This window comes from Salmo trutta, chromosome 19 (assembly GCF_901001165.1).
Source record: "Salmo trutta chromosome 19, fSalTru1.1, whole genome shotgun sequence".
Classification (NCBI taxonomy): Eukaryota; Metazoa; Chordata; class Actinopteri; order Salmoniformes; family Salmonidae; genus Salmo; species Salmo trutta.
The window spans coordinates 19,054,680-19,069,428 of record NC_042975.1 but is presented as its reverse complement, the minus strand read 5'-3'; the positions used below and the strand labels follow the sequence as shown (position 1 = coordinate 19,069,428).

The 14,749-nt window shown below is 42.9% G+C and overlaps 1 protein-coding gene across 1 annotated transcript; it reads right to left on the bottom strand.

Annotated features, from left to right (window-relative positions):
* Positions 1–4,687: 4,687 nt before the first annotated feature.
* Positions 4,688–12,785, bottom strand: LOC115154108 (adapter molecule crk). The gene is made up of 3 exons (XM_029699995.1): positions 12,216–12,785; positions 10,120–10,706; positions 4,688–7,386 (listed from the first exon to the last, which is right to left on the bottom strand). Exons 1-3 carry the CDS (start codon positions 12,433–12,435, stop codon positions 7,252–7,254), a joined length of 942 nt encoding a protein of 313 aa, XP_029555855.1. The 5' UTR covers positions 12,436–12,785; the 3' UTR covers positions 4,688–7,251.
* Positions 12,786–14,749: the final 1,964 nt, after the last annotated feature.

Below are 14,749 nucleotides of genomic sequence, written 5' to 3'. Positions count from 1 at the left end.
GGGACTCATAAGCCTGATGAGAAAGAGACAGGATATTCCCGAATTTGTTACGTTTCATTGTATCATTCATCAGGAAGCACTTGTGGCTAAACTCAAAGACTGACTTACAGAATGTGATGCAGCAAGTCATGCGAGTGGTGAACCTTATTGCGAGGGCACTGAATCACCGGCAATTCCGCAAGTTGCTGGGGGAATACCAGACAGAATACGGCGACTTGATATTTCACAATGAGGTGAGATGGCTGTCTTGTGGCAGAGTTTTGGAAAGATTTCTCTCTCCTCCCTCAAATCCATGAATTTGTTGCAAGCAAGGGGAGAGAGGAGCCAGAGCTGGATGATCCACAGTGGATATTAAAGCTCGCTTTTTTAACTGACATCACCTGCCACCTGAACACGGTGAATCTCCAGCTCCAAGGGAAAGCTAAAACTCTGGGCAAAATGCTGCGTGTGGTCACACATTTCAAAATAAAATAATTTACAACATTAACAATGTCTACACTGTATTTCTGATCAATTTTATGTTATTTTAATGGACAAAAAAAATGTGCTTCTCTTTCAAAAACAAGGAAATGTCTAAGTGACCCAAAACTTTTGATCGGTAGTGTAGATGTTTCCAAAAATCCCTGTGAGGCATTGGATGGAGACAAACAAATTAAGATATCAAATTGGATCAATTTGCTAATAGGTTTTTATTTACTAAGAATATTAACACATTACATGCTACAGAAAATAAAAGGTCAAATTTGAACATCAAATAATATAGTGTTATAGCACAACTTAAAATCAATAAATCAGTCGTCTTTCTTTTTTCACCTGCTCCTGTCCTCTTCTAAAATATAGGGATGGAACAAAAGGAAAATTGTGATTGGGTACAAAAATACAAGACAATGAACACCATTTGGCATGATCGATGAGGCATGATAAAAATAAAATACATAAAATGATGGCTAACGGGAAACATAAGGTGCATTAAGGGGATTCAACATTGAGGAACGTTTGTTAAAGGTCACCATTTTAAAGTCACACATTCAAATCCAATTATTAATTGGTCTACAGGCAAAAGTTGCTTTACCTGACTGGCCTATAATCATCTAGACAAATCAGTAATCATCTCCCTCTATGAAATAGAGACAGTCTCTTCTCTTCAAGGAAAGCCTGAAAAGGAGTTGGATGACAGACAGGGGTCACTGGATGCAACATGCAAGGACGACTGACACGTGGGGTTCATACTTGCGAACATTTAACACTTTCTCATTCTCATAATCGTCATCACCCAATTAAAATTGTCAACGTAATTGCACGTGATAAAACGCTACATTAGCTATTCCCATTACATAACTTGGCACATTTAGCCCTAATGCTAACCCGACCAGGTGGCAATGATTATTTCCCGTAACAAATTCTGCATCAGCCTATCAAAGATCTTAGACCTTATATCTATCTACCAACCAATAGACGGGTTAGCTGAAAACGAAAATGATGCACGCTCTTCAATGGGGTAGAAGCCGTGTGTTGAAGTGATTCTGGATGGCCCAATAACTAGCAACAATGACCAACTGCCATGTGGAGAATCGTAAGTGGATCATTTCATCTCGTTCTTAATACCATGGCTTGTCTTGGTGTTTTGACTGATTTAAATGTCAATGCTAATATGGCTCAAATTCACTATATAGTTGTGCAAATGTATTTGTTTTCAATAAACATTGGAGACTAAATAGTTTACATGTTAGCGATCTACGCCAACCCCGTCTGTTTTGCCCCATTGTTTATTTTTGCTAAACAACCATCCTGTTTATGGCATTTCTTTAAATATGTCAACTTGGCCACTTTTAATTAAATCTCCAAATTCAAGGTTTACTTTTGTTCCACTTTGTCTGTAAAGTGTAGTCTCCCAATATTGCGTGATGCATCCTTGGCTAGACTACTAGCTACTAACCTTCAAAAAAAAATCCAAAGGCATGTTTTCGAAATGACCAAATCGCAAATGTTCATATCCTTTTCACACATCTTTGTGCTTTTACGTGAAAAAGACTAGTCTATAAAAAAATGTTTATCGTCCATCGTAAAAACCAAAGTGGATGAGCCTCATGGTCTTGTTAAATAGCTGGCCTGTACCCCGGTTACAATCGCTGCCAGGTGGCATACACCTCTAAACCGGTTAACTGTAAATCTGCGGGTAACAGTGGGTTTGAGGCCCCCTCACCTCAAGCTTTTTTGTTATGGAAAAAACTGTTTACTGCTGGCCCTCGATGCTCGATTCAAATATGAAGTGGATGATTCTAATAATGCATATAAAACGTACATTTAAGTGTAGCTATGTAACATATGTAGGCCTAATAAACGTATTATTAGCAGTGTGCTGGTCTACAAGGCAGAAGATGCATCTCATTAAATGTAGGTAGTTCTTAATCTTAATTTTCAATGTGTTGTCTGCACATCCCTTCGCAACACATTAACACAAACGTAATTCTGTTTGAAAGGAAAAAACAATCTCACCTGGGATTCGAACTTGCCGCAAACTGGAAAAAAAATACAATGAGCCTGGCTCACTACACTGAATTATTCATCCAGTTTAAATTGTGTTTTACTAACTTTGATTAGCAGATGATGCCATTTGACTTCTGTTCAGGACACTCATGGAAAAGTGTTCGATGTTACCGGACATAATCACAGCCACCTGGTCAAATTAGCATAGTGCTAAATGTGCCAGGTTATGTAATGGAACAGCTAACGTTGCTTATTAATCACGTGCAACCACGTGAACGATTTTGATTGGCTGATGCAAATTCTGAAAACAGAAAAAAAGTTCAAACTTTTCTAATGTTCGAAAGTATGGACCCATCGGGACCTGGCTCCACATGCAACACATTGCATAATGGTGTTGGTGAGAGACGTTTGAGAACATTTTAAGCAATAATAAAGCAAACAATTTCCCCAATGTAAAACAACTTCTTACAGTATGAATATACTGGTAAAAGACACCCATCAGCGCCATATCAGAGGACAATATTAAAATCAGCCGGAAATTCCCCCCCCTTTTAAGAAATCTAAACAATATTGACAACTGAGTTGAAGAAAACTAAAAGTGGAAAATGAAAAGTGACGGGAACATAGTGTATTCGGAAAGTATTCAGAACTCTTGAGTTTTTCCAAATGTTGTTGCATTGCAGCCTTATTCTAAAATGGATAAAATATTTTCCTCATCAATCGACACACAATACCCCATAATGACAAAGCAAACAGGTTTTTAGAAAAGTTTTCAAATTGATTTTTTTACATAAGTATTCAGACCCTTTGCTATGAGACTCGAAATTGAGCTCAGGTGCATCCTGTTTCCATTGATCATCCTTGATGTTTCTACAACTTGATTGGAGTCCAATCAATTGAATTTACCAAAGGTGGACATGATTTGGAAAGGCACACCAGTCTATATAAAAAGGTCCCAGTTGGTAGTGCATGTCAGAGCAAAAACCAAGCCATGAGGTCGAAGGAATTGTCCGTAGAGTGCCGAGATTGTATTATGGCACAGATCTGGGAAAGGGTACCCAAAATATTCTGCAGAATTGAAGGTCCCCAAGAACACAGTGGCTTCCATCATTCTTAAAAATGGAAGAAGTTTGTAAGCACCAAGACTCTTCCAAGAGCTGGCCGACCAGCCAAACTGAGCAATTGGGGGAGAAGGGACTTGGTCAGGGAGGTGACCAAGAACCCAATAGTCACTGACAGAGCTCCAGAGTTCCTCTGTGGAGATGGGAGAACCTTCCATCTCTGCAGCACTCCACCAATCAAGCCTTTATGGTAGAGTGGCCAGATGGAAGCCACTCCTCAGTAATGGGCACGACAGCCCGCTTGGAGTTTGCCTAAAGGACTCTCAAACCATGAGAAACAAGATTCTCTGGTCTGATGAAACCAAGATTGAACTCTTTGTCCTGAATGCCAAGTGTCGCGTCTGGAGGAAACCAGGCACCGCTCCTCACCTGGCCAATACCATCCTTACGGTGAAGCATGGTGGTGGCAGCATTATGCAGTAGGGATTTTCTTTCAGCGACAAGGTCTGGGAGACTAGTCAGGATTGAGGGAAAGATGAACGGAGCAAAGTGCAGAGCAATCCAGAGTGCTCAGGACCTCAGACTCGGGTGAAGGTTCACCTTCCAACTGGACAACGACCCTAAGCACACAGCCAAGACAATGCTGGAGTGGCTTCGGGCCAAGCCTCTGAATGCCCTAGACTGGCCCAGCCTGCTTGAACCCGATCGAACATCTCTGGAGAGAACTGAAAATATCTGTGCAGCGACGCTCCCCATCCAACCTGTCAGAGCTTGAGGGGATCTGCAGAGAAGAATGGGAGAAACTCCCCAAATACAAACGTGCCAAGCTTGTAGCGTCATACCCAAGAAGACACGAGGCTGTAATCGCTGCCAAAGGTGCTTCAACAAAGTACTGAGTACAGGGTCTAAATACTTATGTAAATGTAAGTTTTTTTATTTTTAATACATTTGCAAAAAAAAATTTTTTTTGCCTTGTCATTATGGGGTATTGTGTGTAGATTGAGGAACAAAACCTGTAAATTATTTTAGAATAAGGCTGTAACGTAACAAAAAGTGAAGGGGTCTGAATACAGTCCACAGCACCCTTCCCAATCAATGTATTGACTTTATAAAAAAATATTAAATGTTGTGCAATGGGGAACTGTCATGTAGTTTAATGTCACATTTTCAGTTTGAGTTTCAGTCACATTCATTCATTTGTGCAAGTCTCTTGGTCATTGCTAATTACAGATTGCATAATTTCAAATTCACAAAATGCTTTGAAATATTTTTACACAGGGGTGACAAGGGTTGTTGGTTCTAGCAGTGACCCCGGTCTTGTTCAGTAGGGAGAAAACATTAAGAGTGAAACTGGGAGGTACTACCTGAACTTGACCAATAAGAACGCTGATTCCCCCCATTGCAAAACATTTTGCTACATTGTACCCTAATGAACACAACACTGGTGCTTTCTGTAGTAAGTCATAGTGCAATAATCCTCTTGCCATACTACTCCTCCCGTCACTGACCTCAGTTTATATCATAGAGCATAAAACCATTAGACGTTACTCTTCATTGTCTCATAAATACAATGCTGCTGCAGTCAACGCAAGTTATGCAGGTTGCCCTCAGTGTTGCTTTCAATAGAGCAACCATATTGTCTTTGTAAACTTTAACATCTACACAGGGTTGTTAATAGTCTAATGCTTACTTAGTGTTATTAAAAAGCCTTGCAGCTTCATTAGACCCTTTACTTGGAAGGGGGGTTCTTACGCTCTTGTGAAACTTGTGCACCTAGCAGGCTAATTCCCAGCACATATTTACAAAATACCACAGGATATAGTTGAGGGAGTAAGGAAAGTGTTTTGGCTATAATTGCTCCTTGAAACAAAAAAAAACATTTCCACAAAAATACTGATGAACTGAGCATTGCACTTCAGATCAGTTAATTTCATATTTGAGGGAAAAAATCTATATAAATTAAAACAATTCAGACACGAGGTAGAGGGGACAAATCAACAGGCTCTCCCTAAATGACGATTGGCCTAAAACGCTCCCATACGCCTACGATTGGTCCACACACCCACCCATGTTACTATGATTGGCCAGTGACTATGTGCCTTTCACCCACAGTCCTTTAGCAATGTGGTGTCATCAGCATATGATGACGTTTAGCATCCTACAATGCATCTGGCATGTCAGTGGCTTTGTGTATCATAGCTGAGCCCAGAGGGTAGGTACTGGGTGAGGGTGACAGATTGGCACCAAGGGAGAGACTCTAGGGAAATGACTATGGTTGTGTTCAGTCGGGAGGAGAGAGACATTTTGAAACGGGGAGGTACAACCTGAACCTGTCCAATAAGAAACATTCATTATTGTTTTCTGTTACAAAAACTTAACACTTTCACTGTGCCTTACCAAACTCAACCCAGACCTAACTCGGGGCTCCCAGTTGAAACGAAGCGAGCAGAAATGAATTTAGTACACCTAAAAACGTGTATGTACTGTGTTTGTTACAGTCCGCATGGGAGGGAAATGAGGGCAGAGACCAAAGGATTAACGCTGTGGCTTTGTGTTGATTGTGACCATGTGAGGTTCTGAATCATTTTAAATATGTTGACACATTCCACCTGCCAAAAAGGCCTTTGTATACATTAACACATACTCAGCAGGTGTATCTAGTGTCTTTGGCATGGGGGAGGCCGGGAGGAAATGGATCGGACCATCTTATAAATGAATGAGACAGGAGGAGGAGATCGAGAGGATGGGAAAGGAGGGGACCGGGGCAGACCAAAGTAAGAGGAGAGAGAGTACAAATATCCGCTTGGTATATTTATAAACGAAGCCGTTGTCTGGCCATTGTATATCTCACAACAATGAGGTGGACTGGACAAAGGCCCCATACTTTACAGTCCTAAGGAATGTCTCCACTTACTCCCCAGACACAGACAAGACGCAGTCATCATAGCATTTTAGAAAGTCAGTGATCACACAGGGCAGCGAGGGTCTGATCATGCACAGGGTAAAAAAAACAAAAAAACATTTAACATAATATTTAGTATGTAATGGTGTCATGTCATATTTTCCATTTAATTTCAGTACAAAAAGAGGACTTGGGGGTTCGTAGTGTGGAGTTTTTAGCAGAGGGGCTTGGTTAGGGCCCCTGTGCTGGGTGTCCTGTGGTAACTTGTCCTATCTGTGGAGTGCAGCAATGGTCGGTTTCAGTCGCAGTTAGCGTCCTTCTCCAAAAGAGATAGTCAATCAGGAGTCAGTATGGCCACTCTTCTCTTCTAGGTCCCAGATTCACTGTCCTGTACTACAAAAGGGTGATCCATGAGTCTGTGAGAGAAGCCACATATACACCAGCGTCTGGTCTGTGTGCGGGCGTGTGTGTGTGTGCGGGCAAATGCGTGTGTATATGTGTAAAGGACGATTTCTTGCCAAACATGGGAGAGGGGGCGTAAACTCTGCTGTGTGTGTGTGTGTAGTGTATCAGGACTTCAATACTGGGGTAGAAGTATAAATTATATTCCGTGTGTGTGTGTTTGAGAGTGAGAACTTCATCTAAATAAATTCTCTCTCACACATTGGCAACAACAGCAGATGAGTTGCAACTTCTGACCACTGCAGTCCGTATATCATGTTCTTTTCGATCGTAGGTGAAAATCACAGAGGAGGAATGGATTGGATTTATGTTAAGTGTGTCTGTGTAAGTGTGTGTGTCTCAGCTCTCGTCCTCGGAGTGCTGGTGGTCCAGTAGCCGGACATGCGTAAAGGGAAAGTGGCCGCGCTTGCCCTTGCACTCGCCCTCCCACTGGCCGTTCACGTTGATCTTGGTCACTTTCACCATGTCTCCGACCTGCACAAAACACACACAGGTTAGACTATAGAGACAAATTGGATAGAAGCAAGACCTTCAGGGGTCTGCAACGTGTGGCTCTGGAGCCGCACAAGGCTCTTAAAAACCCCTATGGGGCTCAATTATGTTATTTAAAGCAGCCTAATCAATCAACTATAATAGTAGTAGAATGAATACATAAAATCAACTCTATTCACACTTGAACCACATTAAAATGATTTAGCCTAATTAGTTGGCTACAGCCCTTAGCCTGACGACTCACATTACATTCTCCCGCTGCTCTGTCATTCACTACATACTTTAGTCGGCTACTGCAATCATTTAAGTCTTGTAGTTACAAGAGGGGCGTTGTACAAAACGAAGTAATCAGCGATTCGATTGGTTAGAAACAGAATATCAATGCCTATGGCACATTTTTAAACAGCCACTTTACCCACGTGTGTTCTGGCTCTGGCCCAACCTAATCTGACAGCCCTGAATCTGTTTGCATTTGGTGAAGGGTCAGGAGGTACACAGATCCAGACTCATTGCGGAGAAGAAACTAACGTCCATGGGTGTGGCGTAGCGATTGGCCGGAGCAAGGACTCTGGATAGCCAGCCAATACAGCCCTTATTATTCAACACAATTCTGCTTTGTTTTGTTTCGTCTGAGTTCCCGACCGCAGCCTTAGCCTGACAAGTAGGGATGGGCATTTGAAATCATTTCACATTCAAATAAACAAAAATGGGGATAAACTTGGACACTGTTGCGCAGCCTACACCACGGGAGAGACCGTGCACGCTGCAGCAGGGTGGGGGGATGGGCAGGGGCCAGTGGTGTGTGACACGGGAGAGGAAAAAGTAGCAACTGACTCATGCTAGTTGACGAACTTGTAAATGCTATAGGTTATGTATCATCCCATCTGGCAGGGCCTGTCTTTACTGTATTAAATCGAGGTAAAGAAGCTAGCTAAGATCACCAGATATTAGCTAGCCAGCTTGCTAGCTATGCCAGTTGAGGCTATTTTGCTGCGCTCCCCGTCCTCGTCTACACCAACTCCATTCATTAAACAGCAGCCTACCTGTTGGTTGCTCGTTGTAACCTACTTCTCATTTCGCTAACTTAATTCAAACATTTTAATTTGCATTGATTTGAGACCTCCCACTTCACAGCCTCTGACTGTAGTGCCAACAACAAGAAACCTGTGTAGACTAAGTATTTTTATTATGGGTCACACGTCATAAAACTACATTCAAAAGTTTGTTTTATTAAATTAAGAATTTCAAATATCATGGCATATCCTTGTGCATAACATCAGAAATTTGATTTAATTGAGACAAACTTTTCATTGTTAAAATAGGCCTGTGATTTCCCCCCACCCCCTCAAATAAGTACTCTCACAATTCCATACTGACAAGCACAGTAGCCAAACTCTTTATTTAGTTTCGCTAACCCAGGCCAGGGTTGGGGTTGCTTCCATTTCAAATACACTCAGTTCATGAACAGTTGCAATTGGAAATCAATGTGAACTACCGGTATGTCCACTGACTGACCAATGCAGTAGCCGACTATGGAATTACCCGAACCCTGATTGACTAACTACACAGCCCTACTAAGCCTTTACCTTGTGATACACACTCCACGCCCATTCCCCATCATTCACTATAATCTTTGTTGCTTCACTTTCTAATGTGCAACATTTAAAAAAAAATGGTCCGAAATGGCACCCTGGCCTATTCCTTAGATGGTGCACAACTTTTGACCAAAAGCAGTGCACTAAATAGGGAATAGGGGGCCATTTGGGACAAAACCCATGTTCCTCATGACATACAGTTATACCTGCAGGTGTGGTACTTCACAGGAATGCTCTTTATCAACACTGACAAATTGGACTCTTAAGCTGCAAGCTATGAACTGCGAAGCAATCTTCGTTCGGGCATTGCACGACTCGCAACGTTCAAACAGCTTCTAATCTTAAAGGGATAGTTCTACAAAACTACATTTATGTGGAACTGAACTATACCTTTAATAGGCGTTTGTTGTCTCATTTTGGCCGTTTGTTTCTCTACTTAATTATACAAGGGGAGTAGAAGAGCACGGAAAGTGTAGTCTTTGGTACAGAGAGGGATGAAGGTGAGAGAAATAGAGAGGGTGCATTTCTTCATCTCTAATCTGTATTTGATATCCAGGACAGTGACCTCTGACTCCAGCCAGCCTCAGAGCAGCGGAGGGAGAGAGCCACTATTCTTGTCTATTTTATTCATCGTGTTACTATTTTTTAACTGCATTGTTGGGAAGGGCTCGTAAGCAAGTATTTCATGGCCCGTTGTGAAGGTTGGGCCCAGGCGTGTTGACAAAGGGCTGAGCATACTGGCCCGACTCCCCTAGAGGTAGATAGGGCAGCTGGGACACTGCTCCGGCCATAGGACTGCCCCCACTATTATTTAGATCTTTTTTTACTTTGCATCGTTGTATTTAGCGCATATGACAGTACTAGCTCTCCTCTCGGTCTGCTTTTCTCTATATGCATGAACCCATTATACATGTCATTGTGTGTGTGTCTGTGTAAGCATGCAAGTGTGCCTGCCCATGTGTGTATGGATGGTTGTGTATACTTACAGGAAAGAGTAAGCAATTACAGCAGCAGCACCCTGGCTCTCTGAGCAGAGAGAACATATAGGGGACATGAAACAGAAAAGAGGGAGAGTGCCATGGGGCACAGAGGAAGGCAAAGAAAGGGGGTGAACCAATACCTCCAAGGCGAGGGCCGTCTTGTCGTAGGCGTTGGGCACCCTTTTCTGAATGGCGCGGGCATAGACGGGCCCGTTCTGCAGGTTTGGCAGGGGAGTGTTGACCATGGGCTGGGCATACTGGCCTGGCTCTCCCAGAGGCGGGGGCAGCTGGGGCGCTGCTCCATCCGTAGTGCTGCCCCCAACACCCGACGGCCCCCCCGCCACCGAGGTGGGTGAGGCGGGCCGGTACTTCTCCACATAGGGTACGGGGATCATGCCGGCGCGGCACTCCTGGTTAGCCGCGTTCCACCACTGCTCCTCAGGCTTCTCCAGCACACGCAGCACGTCACCCTTGCGGAAGGGCAGGTCCTCCTCGTCGTTGCCTGGGAAGTCGAAGAGGGCGCGAACAAACTCTGCCTCCTGTGGGGCGCTGCCCGATGCAGTGGGAGGGGCGGTGGTGGCACAGCTCACCAAGCTCGTGTGCTTGGCCTTGCTGATGGGCTCGATCAGTGTGGTGGTGTCCAGGTAGTGGATCTTGTAGAACTCCAGAAGGATGGGCAGGGCGTCAAACTCCTGGTCCCCGATGCGGAACCGCGGAGGGGCCAAACCTGAATGGTGAGAGGATGACAGTTTTATTTTTCAAATTCTCCTGGAACCCTGAGGCTACTGAAACTGAAAGTGCCTCACAGCTGAGCATTCATCTGACAATCGAGTCCTAACAAAACAATTAGGCTTAAGCCAAGGACTTAGCTGAAATAGTTTGTGTTTAAGCCTCCCACGGCTTCACATACAGCATGTATATACACTCCCTGTCACTTTGCAAGTTTCTTAAGAAAAGCCTCCCACAGCTTCACATACAGCATGTATACATTCCCTGTCACAACTTTTGCAAGTTTATTAAGAAAAACAATCTGTACCAGAAGATATAGGCCCACTCATTCGATAGTTCTCGATTCAATTTGACAGCTTAGCTAATGGTCACACACTTGCAAAGCCTGCAAGGTAGGACATGTATGCAGTGGCGGTTCTAGACCATTTCAACTGGGGGGGCCAAGCTGGGGCCAGTTGTACTGTTAGAGGGGCCAGTTACATTAGACGTTATTGTTGTCATATCGTTTTGCATGTGGTACGATACTGTTGTGTTCCGCCTAAAGCCGTCCCTCTAGAAAATGTGTGGGTTAAATTAGTGTTCCGCATTGCCACTGTCTAATAAGGGATGTAGAAAAGTAATGATAGCAAAAATGTGTTATGTAAAAATTATTTCATACTCCATTTAGGGGGGCCACAAGGGGGCCCAAAATTGTTTTCACATGGGCACTGTCCCCCCCTAGAACCGCTAGTGCATGTATGGTGACATTCCCAAAAGGAAGTAGCCTAAACAAATAAAAAGTACTGAGCCTGTGTGTGTGTGTGTGTGTGTGTGTGTAATTAAAACAGGGCAGGACCACATGCATTCCACACACACCATTCGGAACAGTCATCCTCCAATTGTGACAGCATGTCCATTCATTCATAGGATTAGCCCAATCCGACCCGCTCACTCACTGTCTACCTGGCTCTTACTAAAGAGCAAGTACCTAAAGCCTCCAACTGACAAAACTAAACAAAGACCTTTAAAAACCCACCATTACTACAGTTACAAAAACCACAGCCAGTTAGTTATGTGTAGCTAGGTAAACACTACCAAATCCCTAAATAAACTGTATTTCCAAATCTTGGTGACTGTTCAAATTTGAGCTCATTAGCGAGCCCAGACCACGACCATAAGTTAATTGACAAACTACATAATGACTGTCAAGTAGTTAACACAACTAGGGGGTTGCTTGTTTCTGTGCATAGCCATAGTTTGCCTTCGTTCCAACAGCTAGCTTCAGTCCGACCTTAACAAGAATGATAGCTACCTACTGATGCTAAGTGTTCATAGTGTAATACAGTTTTCAAACGTATACTGAATTTTGTTTAGCAAACTGTCTAACATTAGCTATGTCTGGTGTAGCCAGCTTCCGGCCAATTAAATGATCTTAAACGTAGACATGTACCGCTAGCTAGCGGCCGCTAGAACTGGGTCAGTGGCGTTTCCACGTTAACTAGTTTACTAGCTCGCTATCTAATCTTACCTGATCCAGATTGCCGGTTGTTGCTGATGCTGTTGATTATATAATGTGATACTTTTGAGTTCTCTGAGACGGATAGCACGTAGTCCCCGGGACTGGTAATAGAGTCCCTTACGAGAAACACGCCATGTCTCTGACCCTGCAAGAGGAAAACCGTATCCTGTCGGCTCAACCTTCCCCAGTACCAACTAGCACGATCCTCCGCATCAAAATTCCCGGCCATGACTGTAAATCCACTCCGAGGCCTTCCCCTTTCCTCTCCACAACTAGGATTCAACTCATACAACTTTAGTTATGTAGAACACGCTCCGGGAAAAGACACGGCATCGATACCGCTTTAAACCGTTAGATTTATATACATGTAACCGACTCCCACAAAACAATACTGTCCCCCCCCTTTAAGAATGAATTGTTGCAACCAGAAATATATAATTTATTTATCAAGGCGTTTTAAAAGAAATCTCTAGTAATTTGCAACGTAAAACTCAGGGGCTGAAATGGCGGATCTTGGGGTAAAGGTTGACTTCATCCCCCTGGATTTAACTGGGCGTAGCTAGTCACGATGGGGCATGTCCGCTGGAGGCTGCCACTGAGGTGTGGAATGTCATGATGGGCATCACATCCATCCATTTTGAGAAGGTCAAACTCAGCTGGCTGCTTGTTAAATATTACAATACCAGGTTATTTCGCCTGGACCGCAATATTGTGTTATTGGTAAGTAAAAAATAAGAAGAAGAATATGCCGTTTCAACAATTTGACACTAGATGTTATTCAAATGTCACTCCTGAACTCCAAGGTAGGTGTGGTGAGAACTCGTTCGGTGGAATACGAAGATACGAGCGCTTATTTCAAAGAGCGCTCCGTAAGCTACGCCCCAGTGGGTAGAGCTAGACATGTTCTGGATCCAGGGGCGAAAATCTGATATCAACTTTGGAGGGGACAATTACATGACATTTTCTCAAGAGCAATTCCTGGGGGGGACACCAAAAGTAGTGCTGTAACACATAGCCTACATTGTAATATGGTAAATGTATATTGAGGAACCAAAGAAATAAGGTGTTTGCCGTACTCCTAACTACCGGTACCCAAAACTACACAACTAATCACAACAGCAATACCATTGCCATTAACAAATCTTAGTTCAGTCACCAGTTTAAGTTGAGTGGGGGTATCCATTTTCCAATTATGTTCCTATTTTACAAGTAAAAAAAATTGAGAAGCTTTCATAATGTTGCCAAACAAAGACTCAACAAACTTACCTGAGACTCCCTGTCTCTGCATATCTGTCCCCAACTCTGCTGTCTGTGTGCCATCTGTTGCCTGCTCTGCCTAATGACATCATTGTGAAACATTTCCATTAGAATTTCATTTCTTTCTTATGAACATTTTATCAACTAGTCTTTGAGATATTAGGCTACCAGGGTTCTTACTTTGCGTTTTGGTGTACTGAAAAATACTCTGATGTCCGTCTTTTATTTTTCTGCCATTTTTCTACCTGGCTGGCTGGCTACACACACACACAGTGTGTAGGTTATTTACAGCAGGAGATGGGCTTCTATCATCTTATCTTTTATCATTCTATTTGGGCTTCGATCTAAAAGGTAGCTAGCAAATGTGAAACGGATTAAAATGACAAGAGTTGACAGCTGTATGAGTTCACCATTTACACAACATATGCTGCAACATTTTGTAATTTTAATAGTTTGTTTCATATTGGCTGGCTTCCAACAATAGCTGAATTTGCAAAGCTAGCGAGCACCAATTCCGTTTCAGTGGTGTTTGCTATAATCTTTGCTACCCGGGTTAAATAAAGGTGAAATAAAATAAATAAATAAAAGTTCCCTTGCGACAATTTAGCTTTTGTAACGAGACCATTAAATATATTTAAGACAATGGAAGAAGAGTGTAGTTCTGTTCAGTTTGGACTTCAGTTTATCGCTAACCTTATCACAGGGACTTTGAAGCACTAATTTACATCATCTGCATGCTGATCTTGGAATAAATTGACGATAGCAAAGATTCCATCTTTGACGAGGCCACATAAATGGAAGGTACTAGCTAGCTTAGTAGTTAATATTTGCGCGCTAGCTCAGCATATTCAGCTAGTGTGTGTGCGCGCGATTGACTGGATTAAACTCACGTCAGTTACGTTCATTGAGTGCCTTTCAGACAGTAGATACGACCCCTCTTACCTTGCCAACTAAGGAACTGGCAGTGGATCAAACCATTGTGAGGCAAAGGGTGGGGGGGGTCGCAATCTTTTGAAACTTAAAAACGCGCTGTTAAGTGTCTAATCAGCACAATTGCTTTCATTGCATATTATTAACATTATTTAAATTACATAGTTATGTTTCAGTGATATATTGGGGGGGACAAATCATATTTTTCCCAGGATGGGGGGGTCGTGTCCCCCCCGTCCCCCCCGGGATTTCCGCCCGTCTGAATCACGTTTTAATACGATTAAAAGCATCTCATTTTACAGTGGGTCCGCCATGGTTCTGTGTAGCTTAGTTATGCTGATATATTTGCAGTTAAT